The sequence below is a fragment of the Oncorhynchus masou genome, chromosome 8, assembly GCF_036934945.1.
Source record: "Oncorhynchus masou masou isolate Uvic2021 chromosome 8, UVic_Omas_1.1, whole genome shotgun sequence".
Lineage (NCBI taxonomy): Eukaryota > Metazoa > Chordata > Actinopteri > Salmoniformes > Salmonidae > Oncorhynchus > Oncorhynchus masou.
Genome location: NC_088219.1, coordinates 10445866 through 10463140, shown reverse-complemented (window position 1 = coordinate 10463140; position 17275 = coordinate 10445866). Strand labels below are relative to the sequence as shown.

Below are 17275 nucleotides of genomic sequence, written 5' to 3'. Positions count from 1 at the left end.
GCCCCGATTCATGCATTCTCCTCTGAACAGTTGATGTTGAGATGTGTCTGTTTCTTGAACTCTGTGAAGCATTTATTTTGGCTGCAATTTCTGAGGCTGGTAACTTATCCTCTGCAGCAGAGAACTCTGGGTCTTCCTTTTCCTGTGGCGGTCCTCATGAGAGCCAGTTTCATCATAACGTTGGATGGTTTTTGTGACTGCACTTGAAGAAACTTTCAGAGTTCCTGACATTTTACGGATTGACTGACCTTCATGTCTCAGGATCCGTCCCTTTTCTTCAATTTGGATCTAAATCCAAATCTAACTGCCTGTAGCTCAGGACCTGAAATAAGGATATGCATTTTGTTAATACCATTTGACAGGAAACACTTTGAAGTTTGTGGAAAATGAATGTAGGAGAATATAGCACATTAGATCTGGTAAGAGATAATACAAAGATTTTTTTTTTTTTTGTACCATCGTCTTTGAAATGCAAGAGAAAGGCCATAATGTATTATTCCAGGCACAATTTAGATTTGGGCCACTAGATGGCAGCAGTGTATGTGCAAACTTTTAGACTGATCAAATGAACCACTGCATTTCTGTTCACGTTGTTGTATTAAGACTGCCCAAATGTGCATAGTTGGTTTATTAATAACTTTTCAAGTTCATTACTGTGCACTTTCCTCAAACAATAGCATGGTATTCTTTCAGTGTAATAGCTACTGTATATTGGACAGTGCAGTTAGATTAACAAGAATTTAAGCTTTCTGCGAATATCAGATAGTGGGGCAAAAAAGTATTTAGTCAGCCACCAATTGTGCAAGTTCTCCCACTTAAAAGGATGAGAGAGGCCAGTAATTTTCATCATAGGTACACTTCAACTATGACAGACAAAATGAGAAAAAAAATCCAGAAACTCACATTGTAGGATTTTTAATGAATTTATTTGCAAATTATGGTGGAAAATAAGTATTTGGTCACCTACACACAAGCAAGATTTACGGCTCTCACATACCTGTAGCTTCTTCTTTAAGAGGCTCCTCTGTCCTCCACTCGTTACCTGTATTAATGGCACCTGTTTGAACTTGTCATCAGTATAAAAGACACCTGTCCACAACCTCAAACAGTCACACTCCAAACTCTACTATGGCCAAGACCAAAGAGCTGTTAAAGGACACCAGAAACAAAATTGTAAACCTGCACCAGGCTGGGAAGACTGAATCTGCAATAGGTAAGCAGCTTGGTTTGAAGAAATCAACGGTGGGAGCAAATATTAGGAAATGGAAGACATACAAGACCACTGATAATCTCCCTCGATCTGGGGCGCCACGCAAGATCTCACCCTGTGGGGTCAAAATGATCACAAGAACGGTGAGCAAAAATCCCAGAACCACACGGGGCGACCTAGTGAATGACCTGCAGAGAGCTGGGACCAAATTAACAAAGCCTACCATCAGTAACACACTACGCCGCCAGGGACTCAAATCCTGCAGTGCCAGACGTGTCCCCCTGCTTAAGCCAGTACATGTCCATTTCCGTCTGAAGTTTTCTAGAGAGCATTTGAATGATCCAGAGGAAGATTGGAAGAATGTCATATGGTCAGATGAAACCAAAATATAACTTTTTGGTAAAAACTCAACTCGTCGTGTTTGGAGGACAAAGAATGCGGAGTTGCATCCAAAGAACACCATACATACTGTGAAGCATGGGGGTTGAAACATCATGCTTTGGGGCTGTTTTTCTGCAAAGGGACCAGGACGACTGATCCGTGTAAAGGAAAGAATGAATGGGGCCATGAATTGTGAGATTTTGAGTGAAAACCTCCTTCCATCAGCAAGGGCATTGAAGATGAAACGTGGCTGGGTATTTCAGCATGACAATGATCCCAAACACACTGCCCGGGCAATGGAGTGGCTTCGTAAGAAGCATTTCAAGGTCCTGGAGTGGCCTCACCAGTCTCCAGATCTCAACCCCATAGAAAATCTTTGGAGGGAGTTGGAAGTCCGTGTTTCCCAGCAACAGCCCCAAAACATCACTGCTCTAGAGGAGATCTGCATGGAGGAATGGACCAAAATACCAGCAACAGTGTGTGAAAACCTTGTGAAGACTTACAGAAAACGTTTGACCTCTGTCATTGCCGAACAAGGGTATATAACAAAGTATTGAGAAACTTTTGTTATTGACCAAATACTTATTTTCCACCATAATTTGCAAATAAATAAAAAATCCTACAATGTGATTTTCTGGATTTTTGTTCCTCATGTCATAGTTGAAGTGTACTTATGATGAAAATTACAGGCCTCATCTTTTTAAGTGGGAGAACTTGCACAATTGGTGGCTGACTTGCCCCACTATGTCTATGTCCTGGGAATGTTTTTGGTTACTACATGATTCCATAGGTATTATTTTATAGATTTCATGTCTTCACTATTATTCTACAATGTATAAAATAGTACAAATAAAGAGTAGGTGTGTCCAAACATTTGACTGGTACTGTATATGTTTTTCATCTCTATTCTTCCTTACAGATACACTCGTTTTCTCTGTGACTTCTTAGAGTCAGCTGAGAAGCACTTCATGGTGAGTATCCAGAACTATCTATCAAATGGATTGACTGGTATAATATAAAGAAGGTCCAGGGATAACAATAATGTGTGTGTGTGTGTGTGTGTGTGTGTGTGTATACAGTGGGGAGAACAAGTAGTTGATACACTGCCGATTTTGCAGGTTTTCCTACCTACAAAGCATGTAGAGGTCTGTAATTTTTAGTATACTTCAACCGTGAGAGACGGAATCTAAAACAAAAATCCAGAAAATCACATTGCATGATTTTTAAGTAATTAATTTGCATTTTATTGCATGACATAAGTATTTGATCACCTACCAACCAGTAAGAATTCAGGCTCTCGAAGACATGTTAGTTTTTCTTTAAGAAGCCCTCCTGTTCTCCACTCATTACCTGTTTGAACTGCACCTGTTTGAACCTGTATAAAAGACACCTGTCCACACAGACTCCAACCTCTCCACAATGGCCAAGACCAGAGAGCTGTGTAAGGACATCAGGGATAAAATTGTAGATCTGCACAAGGCTGGAATGGGCTACAGTACAATAGGCAAGCAGCTTGGTGAGAAGGCAACAACTGTTGGCGCAATTATTAGAAAATGGAAGAAGGTTAAGTTGACGGTCAATCACCCTCGGTCGGGGGCTCCATGCAAGATCTCACCTCGTGGGGCATCAATGATCATGAGGAAGGTGAGGGATCAGCCCAGAACTACATGGCAGGACCTGGTCAATGACCTGACGAGAGCTGGGACCACAGTCTCAAAAAAACCCATTAGTAACATACTACGCCGTCATGGATTAAAATTCTGCAGCGCACGCAAGGTCCCCCTGCTCAAGCCAGCGCATGTCCAGGCCCGTCTGAAGTTTGCCAATGACCATCTGGATGATCCAGATGGGAGGAATGGGAGGTCATGTGGTCTGATGAGACAAAAATAGAGCTCCACTTGCCGTGTTTGGAGGAAGAAGAAGGATGAGTACAACCCCAAGAACACCATCCCAACCGTGAAGCATGGAGGTGGAAAAATCATTCTTTGGGGATGCATTTCTGCAAAGGGGACAGGACGACTGCACCGTATTGAGGGGAGGATGGATGGGGCCATGTATTGCGAGATCTTGGCCAACAACCTCCTTCCCTCAGTAAGAGCATTGAAGATGGGTCGTGGCTGGGTCTTCCAGCATGACAACGACCCAAAACACACAGCCAGGGCAACTAAGGAGTGGTTCCATAAGAAGCATCTCAAGGTCCTGGAGTGGCCTAGCCAGTCTCCAGACCTGAACCCAATAGAAAATCTTTGGAGGGAGCTGAAAGTCCGTATTGCCCAGCGACAGCCCCGAGAACCTGAAGGGTCTGTATGGAGGAGTGGGACAAAATCCCTGCTTCAGTGTGCAAACCTGGTCAAGAACTACAGGAAATGTATGATCTCTGTACCAAAATATTAAGTTCTGCTTTTCTGATGTATCAAATACTGATGTCATGCAATTAAATGCAAATTAATTACTTAATCACACAATGTGATTCTCTGATTTTTTTTTATTTTTTTTATTTTTTAGATTCAGTCTCACACAGTTGAAGTTTACCTATGATCAAAATTACAGACCTCTACATGCTTTGTAAGTGTGAAACCCTGACGATTTTGCAGGTTATCAAATACTTGTTCTCCCCACTGTGTATATATCTATTTATTACACACTCACACAGTTTTGCTTGAATGTATGTGAACCCTGCTGGGTTGGTCAATATTTAGCTATAAAAAATGTAAATAAACATAAGGATTTTATCTAATCCCCAATTTGTAATAAAAACATTCCAAGTAAATGACAGATCATTTAAATTTTTGATAACAAAAGTTTTTTATTTAACAGAAACTCAGGTTTGATGGGTGAAAAAGAACATGAACCCCTTCAGTCATAAGCTTGTGGCACCTCCATTAGCAGCGATAACTTAGAGGAAACATCTTCTATAGCAAGTAATCAGTCTCTGACATGTGGTGTCAGAGATTACAGAACTCAGCCAATTGAGTAAGGTTCGAGGGGTGTCTGCCATGAACTGCCCGCTTCAGGTCCTGCCACAGCATCTCGATTAGATTTAGGTCAATCCAAAATACATTCTTGGTAGATTTGCTTGAATGCTTTGGGTCGTTGTTTTGTTTGTAAGACCCATTTTCGGCCCAGCTTTTGCTCCTTGACTGATGGCCTGACGTTCTGTTCAAGAATCTCCTGGTATACCTCAGAATTCATTGTCTTACAGGTCCAGAGGAGGAAAAGCAGTTCCAGATCTTGACATTCCCAACACCATGCTTGACTGTTGGGATAAGGTTATTTTGGTGGTAGGCAGTGTTGGGTTGTCGCCAAACATAGTGGTGTTGATTGTGATCAAAAAGGTCAATTTTGGACTCATCAATCCAGAGAATGGACTTTCACAAACCTTCAGGTTTGTCCAGGTGGTTTCTGGCAAAGTTAAGATGGGCGGTTTGTTTCTTTTTTGACAGCAGAGGCTTCTTCCTAGCAACCCTCCCATGAATGGCATTTCAATTCAGTGTTCTTATTGTTGAACCATGCACAGTTACCTGAGATGCAGCAAGGGAGATGTTATGTTTGGGTTGGCTTTTACTTGATTTCTCATTGTTTTTGTGTCACTTGGGGATATTTTGGAAGGGCGTCCACATCTAGGCCGAGTTACTGTCATGTTAAATGCTTTCCATTTGTAAATGATTTGCCTCACATTGGACTGATGGAGCTCAAATAATTTTGAGGTGATTTTATAGCTTTCTCCAGACTGTTGTCCTCTCACTATTCTCGTACTAGTAGAGTATCAGCATTTATGGGTTCGATTACAGGCTCAGAATGGCAAGAAACAAAGGCCTTTTTTCTGAAACTCGTCAGTCTATGATGGCTATTCCATGCGAGAAATTGCCAAGAAACTGAAGATCTCGTACAACGCTGTGTACTACTCCCTTCACAGAACAGAGTTGCAAAGAAAAACCCGTATCTCAGACTGGCTAATAAAAAGAAAGACAAGTAAAATAACAGTCACTGGACAGAGGAATTCTGCCTAGAAGTCCAGCATCCCGGAGTCGCCTCTTCACTGTTGACGTTGAGACTGGTGTTTTGCTGGTACTATTTAATGAAGCTGCAAGTTGAGGACTTGTGAGGTCTTTTTTTCTCAAACTAGACACTAATTTACTTGTCCTCTTGCTCAGTTGTAGACGGGGGCCTCCCACTTTCTATTCTGGTTAGAGCCCGTTTGCAATGTTACTCAACTGGTCTTAAGAAGGACAGTTTTATTGCTTCTTTAATTACTACAACAGTTTTCAGCCGTGCTAACATAATTGCAAAAGGGTTTTCTAATGACCAATTAGCCTTTTTAAAATGATAAACTTGGATTAGCTAACACAACGTGCCATTGGAACACAGGAGTGATGGCTGCTGATAATGGGCCTATGTAGATACAGTGGGGAGAACAAGTATTTGATACACTGCCGATTTTGCAGGTTTACCTACTTACAAAGCATGTAGAGGTCTGTATGAGTACAACCCCAAGAACACCATCCCAACCGTGAAGCATGGAGGTGGGAAACTGAGAAACGGAATCTAAAACAAAAATCCAGAAAATCACATTGTTATTTAAGTAATTAATTTGCATGACACAAGTATTTGATAAATCAGAAAAGCAGAACTTAATATTTGGTACAGAAACCTTTGTTTGCAATTACAGAGATCATACGTTTCCTGTACTTCTTGACCAGGTTTGCACACACTGCAGCAGGGATTTTGGCCCACTCCATACAGACCTTCTCCAGATCCTTCAGGTTTCGGGGCTGTCGCAGGGCAATACGGACTTTAAGCTCCCTCCAAAGATTTTCTATAAAAGCATCCCCAAAGAATGATTTTTCCACCTCCATGCTTCACGGTTGGGATGGTGTTCTTGGGGTTGTACTCATCCTTCTTCTTCCTCCAAACACAGCGAGTGGAGTTTAGACCAAAAAGCTCTATTTTTGTCTCATCAGACCACATGACCTTCTCCCATTCCTCCTCTAGATCATCCAGATGGTCATTGGCAAACTTCAGATGGGCCTGGACATGCGCTGGCTTGAGCAGGGGGACCTTGCGTGCGCTGCAGGATTTTAATCCATGACTGCGTAGTGTGTTACTAATGGTTTTCTTTGAGACTGTGGTCCCAGCTCTCTTCAGGTCATTGACTAGGTCCTGCCATGTAGTTCTGGGCTGATCCCTCACCCTCCTCATGATCATTGATGCCCCACGAGGTGAGATCTTGCATGGAGCCCCAGACCGAGGGTGATTGACCGTCATCTTGAACTTCTTCCATTTTCTAATAATTGTGCCAACAGTTGTTGCCTTCTTGCCAAGCTGCTTGCCTATTGTCCTGTAGCCCATCCCAGCCTTGTGCAGGTCTACAATTTTATCCCTGATGTCCTTACACAGCCCTCTGATCTTGGCCATTGTGGAGAGGTTGGAGTCTGTCTGAGTGTGTGGACAGGTGTCTTTTATACAGGTAACTAGTTCAAACAGGTGCAGTTAATACAGGTAATGAGTGGAGAACAGGAGGACTTCTTAAAGAAAAACTAGCAGGTCTGTGAGAGCCGGAATTCTTATTGGTTGGTAGGTGATCAAATACTTATGTCATGCAATAAAATGCAAGTTAATTACTTAATCATACAATGTGATTTTCTGGATTTACAGTTTAAGTGTACCTATGATCAAAATTACAGACCTCTACATGCTTTGTAAGTAGGAAACACTGCCGATTTTGCAGGTTATCAAAAAGTTCTCCCCACTGTATTCCATTTAAAAAATCTGCCGTTTCCAGCAACAATAGTCATTTACAACATTAACAATGTCCACAATGTATTTCTGATCAATTTTATGTTATTTAAGACGACAACTTGCTTTTCTTTTAAAAACAAGGACATTTCTAAGTGACCACAAACTTTTGTGTGAGTGTGTGTGTGTGCGCGCAGATATAGATATATGAGTGATGTGGGATTAGATCCTCCTGCCCGTGTGATGTTATTCATTGGTCCAGATTATATTAAATGTTATTACATTAAATGTACTAAATGTAACTCAATTCATTACAAATTCCATCCCTTTCAATTGAATTGATTTGTGATTCCAGGTAGGGCTGGATGTGCACTACTACGTGTTCACCGACCTGCCCGGCGATGTGCCGAGCAACGTGACTCTTGGTGTCGGCAGGCTGCTCAGCATCATGAGCGTGCCGAAGTTCGACCGCTGGCAGGAAATATCCCTCCGCCGCATGGAGCTCATCCAGGTCACACTTTGTTCATATTATTTCTACATTGAGTTATTTAGTTTATTATTCAATAACTATTATTATTATTAGTAGTAGTAGTAGTAGTAGTAGTAGTAGTAGTAGTAGTAGTACATTTACATTACATTACATTTAAGTCATTTGGCAGACGCTCTTATCCAGAGCGACTTACAAATTGGTGAATTCACCTTATGACATCCAGTGGAACAGCCACTTTACAATAGTGCATCTAAATCATTTAAGGGGGGGGGTGAGAAGGATTACTTTATTCTATCCTAGGTATTCCTTAAAGAGGTGGGGTTTCAGGTGTCTCCGGAAGGTGGTGATTGACTCCGCTGTCCTGGCGTCGTGAGGGAGTTTGTTCCACCATTGGGGGGCCAGAGCAGCGAACAGTTTTGACTGGGCTGAGCGGGAACTGCACTTCCCCAGTGGTAGGGAGGCGAGCAGGCCAGAGGTGGATGAACGCAGTGCCCTTGTTTGGGTGTAGGGCCTGATCAGAGCCTGGAGGTACTGCGGTGCCGTTCCCCTCACAGCTCCGTAGGCAAGCACCATGGTCTTGTAGCGGATGCGAGCTTCAACTGGAAGCCAGTGGAGAGAGCGGAGGAGCGGGGTGACGTGAGAGAACTTGGGAAGGTTGAACACCAGACGGGCTGCGGCGTTCTGGATGAGTTGTAGGGGTTTAATGGCACAGGCAGGGAGCCCAGCCAACAGCGAGTTGCAGTAATCCAGACGGGAGATGACAAGTGCCTGGATTAGGACCTGCGCCGCTTCCTGTGTGAGGCAGGGTCGTACTCTGCGGATGTTGTAGAGCATGAACCTACAGGAACGGGCCACCGCCTTGATGTTAGTTGAGAACTACAGGGTGTTGTCCAGGATCACGCCAAGGTTCTTAGCGCTCTGGGAGGAGGACACAATGGAGTTGTCAACCGTGATGGCGAGATCATGGAACGGGCAGTCCTTCCCCGGGAGGAAGAGCAGCTCCGTCTTGCCGAGGTTCAGCTTGAGGTGGTGATCCGTCATCCACACTGATATGTCTGCCAGACATGCAGAGATGCGATTCGCCACCTGGTCATCAGAAGGGGGAAAGGAGAAGATTAATTGTGTGTCGTCTGCATAGCAATGATAGGAGAGACCATGTGAGGTTATGACAGAGCCAAGTGACTTGGTGTATAGCGAGAATAGGAGAGGGCCTAGAACAGAGCCCTGGGGGACACCAGTGGTGAGAGCGCGTGGCGAGGAGACAGATTCTCGCCACGCCACCTGGTAGGAGCGACCTGTCAGGTAGGACGCAATCCAAGCGTGGGCCGCGCCGGAGATGCCCAACTCGGAGAGGAGGATCTGATGGTTCACAGTATCGAAGGCAGCCGATAGGTCTAGAAGGATGAGAGCAGAGGAGAGAGAGTTAGCTTTAGCAGTGCGGAGCGCCTCCGTGATACAGAGAAGAGCAGTCTCAGTTGAATGACTAGTCTTGAAACCTGACTGATTTGGATCAAGAAGGTCATTCTGAGAGAGATAGCGGGAGAGCTGGCCAAGGACGGCACGTTCAAGAGTTTTGGAGAGAAAAGAAAGAAGGGATACTGGTCTGTAGTTGTTGACATCGGAGGGATCGAGTGTAGGTTTTTTCAGAAGGGGTGCAACTCTCGCTCTCTTGAAGACGGAAGGGACGTAGCCAGCGGTCAGGGATGAGTTGATGAGCGAGGTGAGGTAAGGGAGAAGGTCTCCGGAAATGGTCTGGAGAAGAGAGGAGGGGATAGGGTCAAGCGGGCAGGTTGTTGGGCGGCCGGCCGTCACAAGAAGCGAGATTTCATCTGGAGAGAGAGGGGAGAAAGAGGTCAGAGCACAGGGTAGGGCAGTGTGAGCAGAACCAGCGGTGTCGTTTGACTTAGCAAACGAGGATCGGATGTCGTCGACCTTCTTTTCAAAATGGTTGACGAAGTCGTCTGCAGAGAGGGAGGAGGGGGGGGAGGGGGAGGAGGATTCAGGAGGGAGGAGAAGGTGGCAAAGAGCTTCCTAGGGTTAGAGGCAGATGCTTGGAATTTAGAGTGGTAGAAAGTGGCTTTAGCAGCAGAGACAGAGGAGGGAAATGTAGAGAGGAGGGAGTGAAAGGATGCCAGGTCCGCAGGGAGGCGAGTTTTCCTCCATTTCCGCTCGGCTGCCCGGAGCCCTGTTCTGTGAGCTCGCAATGAGTCTTCGAGCCACGGAGCGGGAGGGGAGGACCGAGCCGGCCTGGAGGATAGGGGACATAGAGAGTCAAATGATGCAGAAAGGGAAGAGAGGAGGGTTGAGGAGGCAGAATCAGGAGATAGGTTGGAGAAGGTTTGAGCAGAGGGAAGAGATGATAGGATGGAAGAGGAGAGAGTAGCGGGGGAGAGGGAGCGAAGGTTGGGACGGCGCGATACCATCCGAGTAGGGGCAGTGTGGGAAGTGTTGGATGAGAGCGAGAGGGAAAAGGGTACAAGGTAGTGGTCGGAGACTTGGAGGGGAGTTGCAATGAGGTTAGTGGAAGAACAGCATCTAGTAAAGATGAGGTCGAGCGCATTGCCTGCCTTGTGAGTAGGGGGGGAAGGTGAGAGGGTGAGGTCAAAAGAGGAGAGGAGTGGAAAGGAGGCAGAGAGGAATGAGTCAGAGGTAGACGTGGGGAGGTTAAAGTCGCCCAGGACTGTGAGAGGTGAGCCGTCCTCAGGAAAGGAGCTTATCAAGGCATCAAGCTCATTGATGAACTCTCCGAGGGAACCTGGAGGGCGATAAATGATAAGGATGTTAAGCTTGAAAGGGCTGGTAACTGTGACAGCATGGAATTCAAAGGAGGCGATAGACAGATGGGTAAGGGGAGAAAGAGAGAATGACCACTTGGGAGAGATGAGGATCCCGGTGCCACCACCCCGCTGACCAGAAGCTCTCGGGGTGTGCGAGAACACGTGGGCGGACGAAGAGAGAGCAGTAGGAGTAGCAGTGTTATCTGTGGTGATCCATGTTTCCGTCAGTGCCAAGAAGTCGAGGGACTGGAGGGAGGCATAGGCTGAGATGAACTCTGCCTTGTTGGCCGCAGATCGGCAGTTCCAGAGGCTACCGGAGACCTGGAACTCCACGTGGGTCGTGCGCGCTGGGACCACCAGATTAGGGTGGCCGCGGCCACGCGGTGTGGAGCGTTTGTATGGTCTGTGCAGAGAGGAGAGAACAGGGATAGATAGACACATAGTTGACAGGCTACAGAAGAGGCTATGCTAATGCAAAGGAGATTGGAATGACAAGTGGACTACACGTCTCAAATGTAGCTAGCTACGATCAAACAAATCAAACCGTTGTACTGTAATGAAGTGAAATGAAAATGTGATACTACCTGTGGAGCGAAGCGGAATGTTGACCGGGTTGTTGAAGTTCTATTCGGTAGACGTTGGCTAGCTGTTGGCTAGCTAGCTAGCAGTATCTCCTACGTTAAGGACGACAAATAGCTGGCTAGCTAACCGCGGTAAATTAAGATAATCACTCTAAGTCTACACACTCTAAACTACACAATTATCTTGGATACGAAGACAGCAAAGACAACTGTAGCTAGCTAACACTACACTAATCGAGTCGTTCAGTTGAGTGTAATAGTTACTACAGTGCTGGTAGACGGTGGACGTTAGCTAGCTGCTGGGCAGATAGCAGTGTAGACTACGTTAGGACGACGAAATACGATAATTACGCAATTATCTTTGATACAAAGACGGCTATGTAGCTAGCTAAGAAGAAATTGCTAAGATTAGACAAATCAAACCGTTGTACTATAATGAAATGTAATGAAAAGATATACTACCTGCGGACCGAAGTGTAGATGCGACCGCTCGCTCCAACCCGGAACGTAGTAGTAGTGGTAGTGGTAGTAGGCTAGTAGTAGTAGTAGGCTAGTAGTAGTAGTAGTAGGCTGGTAGTAGTAGTAGTAGTAGTAGGCTGCTAGTAGTAGTAGTAGCAGCAGCAGCCTAGTAGTAGTAGTAGGCTGCTAGTAGTAGGAGCAGCAGCAGCCTAGTAGTAGTAGTAGGCTGCTAGTAGTAGTAGTAGGCTGCTAGTAGTAGTAGCAGCAGCAGCCTAGTAGTAGTAGTAGTAGTAGCAGCAGCAGCCTAGTAGTAGTAGTAGTAGTAGTGCCAGCAGCAGGCAGCAGCCTGTAGTAGCAGCAGCGCAGCCTAGTAGTGGCAGCGGCAGCCTGGTGGTGGTGGTGGTGCTGCTGCTGCTGCTACTACTGCTGAACGCTGAGCTGCTGCTGCCACCAGCCTGGTGCAGCGGCGGCCTGGTGGCGGCGGCGGCCTGGTGGTGGTGGCAGCGGCGGCCTGGTGGTGGTGCAGCTGCTGCTGCTGCTGCCACTGCTGAACGCTGCTGCTGCTGCCACCACCTGGTGGTGGTGGCGGCGGCGGCCTGGTGTTGGTGGCAGCGGCCTGGTGGTGGTGGTGGTGGCGGCGGCCTGGTGGTGGTGGCGGCGGCCTGGTGGTGGCGGCGGCGGCCTGGTGGTGGTGGTGGTGAGCGCTGGTGGTGGTGGCGGCAGCGGCGGCCTGGTGGTGGTGGCAGCGGCCTGGTGGTGGTGGTGAACGCTGGTGGTGGTGGCGGCGGCCTGGTGGTGGTGGTGGTGCTGCTGCTGCTGCTGCTGCCACTGCTGGCTGCCACCACCACCACCAGCCTAGTGGCGGCGGCGGCCTGGTGGTGGTGGTGCAGGCAGCAGCGGCCTGGTGGTGGTGGTGGTGGCGGCGGCCTGGTGGTGGTGGTGGTGGTGGTGGCAGCAGCCTGGTGGTGGTGGTGGTGGTGGCAGCAGCGGCCTGGTGGTGGTGGTGGCGGCGGCCTGGTGGTGCAGTGGTGGTGGCAGCAGCGGCCTGGTGGTGGCGGCGGCGGCCTGGTGGTGGTGGTGGTGGCAGCGGTGGCCTGGTGGTGGTGGCAGCGCAGCCTGGTGGTGGTGCTGCTGCTGCTGCTGCCTGCTGACCACTGCTGCTGCCACCACCACCTGGTGGTGGTGGCAGCGGCGGCCTGGTGGTGGTGGCGGCGGCCTGGTGGTGGTGGTGGTGGTGGTGCAGCAGCAGCAGCAGCAGGCGGCGGCCTGGTGGTGGCGCGGCGGCGGCCTGGTGGTGGTGGTGGTGAACGCTGGTGGTCAGCAGCAGCAGCAGGCGGCCTGGTGGTGGTGGTGAAGCAGCAGGTGCAGGTGAGCCAGGTGGTGGTGGTGGTGCTGCTGCTGCTGAACAGTACTGCTGCTACTGCGGCACCACCTGGTGGTGGTGGCGGCGGCGGCCTGGTGGTGGTGGTGCAGCTGCTGCTGCTGCTGCTGCTGCAGCAGCTGCTGCTGCTGCACCACCACCTGGTTGTGTGGCGGCGGCGGCCTGGTGTGGTGGCGCGGCGGCCTGGTGGTGGTGGTGGCAGCGGCCTGGTGGTGGTGGTGGCAGCGGCCTGGTGGTGGTGCAGCAGCGGCGGCCTGGTGGTGGTGCAGTGCGGCGGCCTGGTGGTGGTGGCGGCGGCCTGGTGGTGGTGGTGGTGGTGGTGGTGGTGGTGGTAGTGGTAGCAGTGGCAGCAGCCTGCAGCAGCAGTGGCAGCGGCCTGGTGTGGTGGTGGCGGCGGCAGCAGCAGTGGTGGTGGTGGTGGTGCAGCAGCAGCAGCAGCCTGGTGGTGGTGGTGGTGGTGGTGGTGGTGCAGCAGCCTGCTGGTGGTGTAGTAGTCAGTGGCAGCAGCAGCCCTGGTGGTGGTGGTAGCAGTAGCAGCGTGGTGGTGGCGCAGCAGCCTGGTGGTGGTGGTGGTAGTGGTGGTAGTGGCAGCAGCCTGGTGGTGGTGGTGGTAGTGGTGCAGCGGCCTGGTAGTGGTGGCAGCAGCCTGTAGTGGTCAGCAGCAGCCTAGTAGTAGTAGCAGCAGCAGCAGCCTAGTAGTAGTAGTAGCAGCAGCAGCCTAGTAGTAGTAGTAGTAGCAGCAGCCTAGTAGTAGTAGCAGCAGCCTAGTAGTAGTAGCAGCAGCCTAGTAGTAGTAGTAGCAGCAGCAGCCTAGTAGTAGTAGTAGTAGTAGTAGCAGCAGCAGCCTAGTATTAGCAGCAGCAGCCTAGTAGTAGTAGTAGTAGTAGTAGCAGCAGCAGCCTAGTATTAGCAGCAGCAGCCTAGTAGTAGTAGTAGTAGTAGCAGCAGCAGCCTAGTAGTAGTAGCAGCAGCAGCCTAGTAGTGGTGGTGGTAGCCTAGTGGTAGCCTAGCGTTGGGCCAGTAACTGAAAGGTCACTGGTTTGAATCCCCAAGCCGACTACATGAAAAATCTGTCTATGCCTTTGAGCAAGGCACACAACCCTAATTGCTCCTGTAAGTTAGTCTGGACAAGAGCATCTGCTAAAGTTTATTTTATAAAAAATTTGAACCTTTATTTAACTAGGCATTAAATTACTAAATGTGAAAATTTAGTAGTATTAGTAGCTCCCTACAGATGTCCCAAATATCAACAAAATATCAACTATTGATAATAGGCAACATATTTCTAGGGTTACAGTTAAGAGGTTATGCCTATAGTGTTAGTGCATACCAGTTAGTTTAAATATTGTTGACAGTAGATTGTATGGACTGTGTATTTTTTTAATCATTTTAACCCTGCCTGAAAACCAAATTTACATCTGAGGACAATCAACTTTGATTGATTTTTGTTTGATTGCTTGAAGTTCTACTGAACATCCACCAACCATCTACTTGGAAGCAGACTGCCATTGAGGATCACATCCACCGGGAGGCGCACTACATCTTCTGCCTGGATGTAGACATGAGGTTCCATGGCCGTGTGGGGTCCGAGGCGCTGGGGAGACTGGTGGCCGCCATCCACCCCTGGTAAAACTTACTTATTTACTTACTTAAAGGGCCAGCATCCACCCCTGGTAAAACTTACTTATTTACTTACTTAAAGGGCCAGCATCCACCCCTGGTAAAACTTACCTAAAGGGCCAGCATCCACCCCTGGTAAAACGTACTTAAAACTATTCAATTTTTTTCCCCTGTAACGAAACAAAATGTGTAAAAAGGGAAGGGGTCTGAATCATTTCTGCACTGTACATACAAACATATGTGGACAACCCTTCAGATCATTCTTATAACTGTAAAACAAATATGAGCATATTTAGTAACAGTACAAATTAGTCCCCATTTCATATAACTGATGACAGAGCATTTTCTACCCAGAGTCCTCTGAGCGACGCAGAAACGCCATTTGTATGTCTGCAGACTCCTTACAACTTCAGCTTTCGTCCCTCTGTGACCATGAGAATTGTGGTTGTGTTTCAAATCTACTAAAATATTTCAGATTTTTTTTCATGTTGAGAGCTCTAAATCCAGCTGGGTATTCCACAGCTAGATAGAACCACAATTGCTGAATTCGCTAGACTGTCCCCTTTAATATACAGTCTCCTAGGCTGGGCTCATCACTCAGAGGCAGTTTGAAATCGATTCTTTGTCTGGAAAAGGCCAGAAAATGTGACACGGAGTGGCAACAAGATTTTCGATCTGTTGATGCTCTACAGATGGTCAAACTATCAAATCTGTTGCTAAGCAAGGGTTGAGGTTAGGGTAAGGGTGATGTTTAGGGTGAGAGTAAGGGCTAAGATCAGGGTTAGTAGATAGTTAGTTAGTTTAAATGTTACTGATAGTCTGTAGAGCATCTACAAATGTACTATCCAAATAAAGTTTACCGTGACCTTAGTAAGGGTATGTTCCTGGTTAAATAAAGTAACAATACAAAATGGTCTTGTATCTTGCAGGTTCTACATGTACCCCCGGAGCCAGTACCCCTACGAGAGGCGGGCCGTGTCCACAGCCTCTGTACCTCAGGACCAGGGAGACTTCTACTACCAGGCCAACATATTCGGAGGAGTGCTGGAGGATGTTCATAGGCTGACCAAGACGTGCAGGGAGCACCTGGAGGTAGGCACTCAGGCAGGCAAAACGCACACTCACACATTCATCCCTGACAGACAGTCATGCAGACAGAAAGGCATGCATTCCGAGACGTACGCACAGACAGATGCACACATGCAGGCATGCAGTCACTCACTCTCTCCCCCTATATTCACCCCTCCCTCCCTCTTCCTCCTCCTCTCCACCTGCCCTTCTCCCCCCCTCCCTCTAGGTGGATAAGTCTGTGGGTGTTGAGGCTGTGTGGCAGGAGGAGAGTCACCTGAACTGGTACCTGGTGAAGAATAAGCCCACCAAGCTGCTGTCACCTGAATATGTGTGGGACGACGCTAGAGGATGGGACACCAAGGAGATAAAACTCGTCCGCTTCTCCTCTGTCATTAAGAACAAGGCAGAGGTCAGGGAGAACCCATGAGATGCAGCCCATGCAAAACCCAGATAGATATATTAAGCTTAAACAGACATAGCTATAGCTTAAACAGACAGATTTCGATAGCTTAAACAGACAGATTTTGATCAGGAATGTTTTAACATGCTAATTAGATTTCCGCCCGAGGTGATGAGATTGACGCTAGAGTTTTAAAGACTCGAGCTAACTATATTTAAGCTCTTGAGTATTCCTCATCTCTGAGAACTGCCACAACAAAATAATGATGTTCAAGACAACTGAGCGTGTTGTTGGTGCCCACCCTAACAGCGACATGTTAGCATCCCCTGATCTGTGAACAGTTTTTACAATTATTATGATGTGAAGCCCTTTTAATACTTGTATTGAAAAGCGCTATACAAATAAAGTTTATTATTATTAAGTTGACGTTTTATACATGAAATTAAATGTATTTCTCTGGCATCGTGGTCGTCGTGTCTGACATTGTCCAACCAGTAGTGGAGCAAGACTGCTTGAAAATGATGTATGGCCAACGGAATTCTGTCCTGTTGTTAATGAGGTGAGTATGCGTAGCAATGGCTTTGTCTGGTGCTACTGAATGATGGACTTAGGAGAGCAGTTAACTGTTAGCGAGCTACTTTTCGTCACTGTGAACAACGACAACTCAAGGAGCGTTATTGTCTGTGAAATAATCTATCCTGTTAACTCTGACAATGTTGAAGCACTTCTGACACCATGTTATGATCTTAGTCAAACATGACTGTACTGCGCAGCAGAGCACGAGCAAATGGCTCGGCTTCAAAATGTTAGTGATGCCCTGCCCATACCCTAGTTATTGATGAAAGACCAGGCACTAACCTGATGTATAGAGTTGGGGTCTGTCAGGGTCAGGGAGCAGAGCTCCAATAGGGAGGGACCATCTGTATAAAGGTATACCTGTTTCACCTGTGTGCTAAAGTTATGTTCTAGCCATAGAGAATGATAGATAGGTCTAGTGGCCAAAAAGCCATTGTAGCAACGGCAGCGCCATTGAGGGCTCCCACCATGCTTCCACCATTTTTATGTAGTCAAATGGAGGAGATATTCAACGAGCAGGTGTCCACATATTTTTGTGTGTTTAAATGGCTTCATTGCCAGAAAACTCAAACTATCTCTTTAATATGGAGGAA

General features: G+C 47.4%; 1 protein-coding gene across 5 annotated transcripts in view; it reads left to right on the top strand.

The window, feature by feature from the left end:
* LOC135544055 (globoside alpha-1,3-N-acetylgalactosaminyltransferase 1-like) overlaps nt 1-16566 on the top strand; it is a 44502-nt gene extending 27936 nt beyond the window's left edge. For all 5 annotated transcript variants that reach the window (XM_064971420.1, XM_064971421.1, XM_064971419.1 and 2 more), the window contains 5 exons: nt 2511-2562; nt 7683-7838; nt 14517-14641; nt 15565-15727; nt 15933-16566. In XM_064971420.1, coding sequence (XP_064827492.1) covers nt 2511-2562; nt 7683-7838; nt 14517-14641; nt 15565-15727; nt 15933-16133 — 697 coding nt within the window. In that variant the 3' untranslated portion in view covers nt 16134-16566. The remainder of the gene's footprint in view (nt 1-2510; nt 2563-7682; nt 7839-14516; nt 14642-15564; nt 15728-15932) is intronic.
* The last annotated feature ends 709 nt before the right edge of the window (nt 16567-17275 follow it).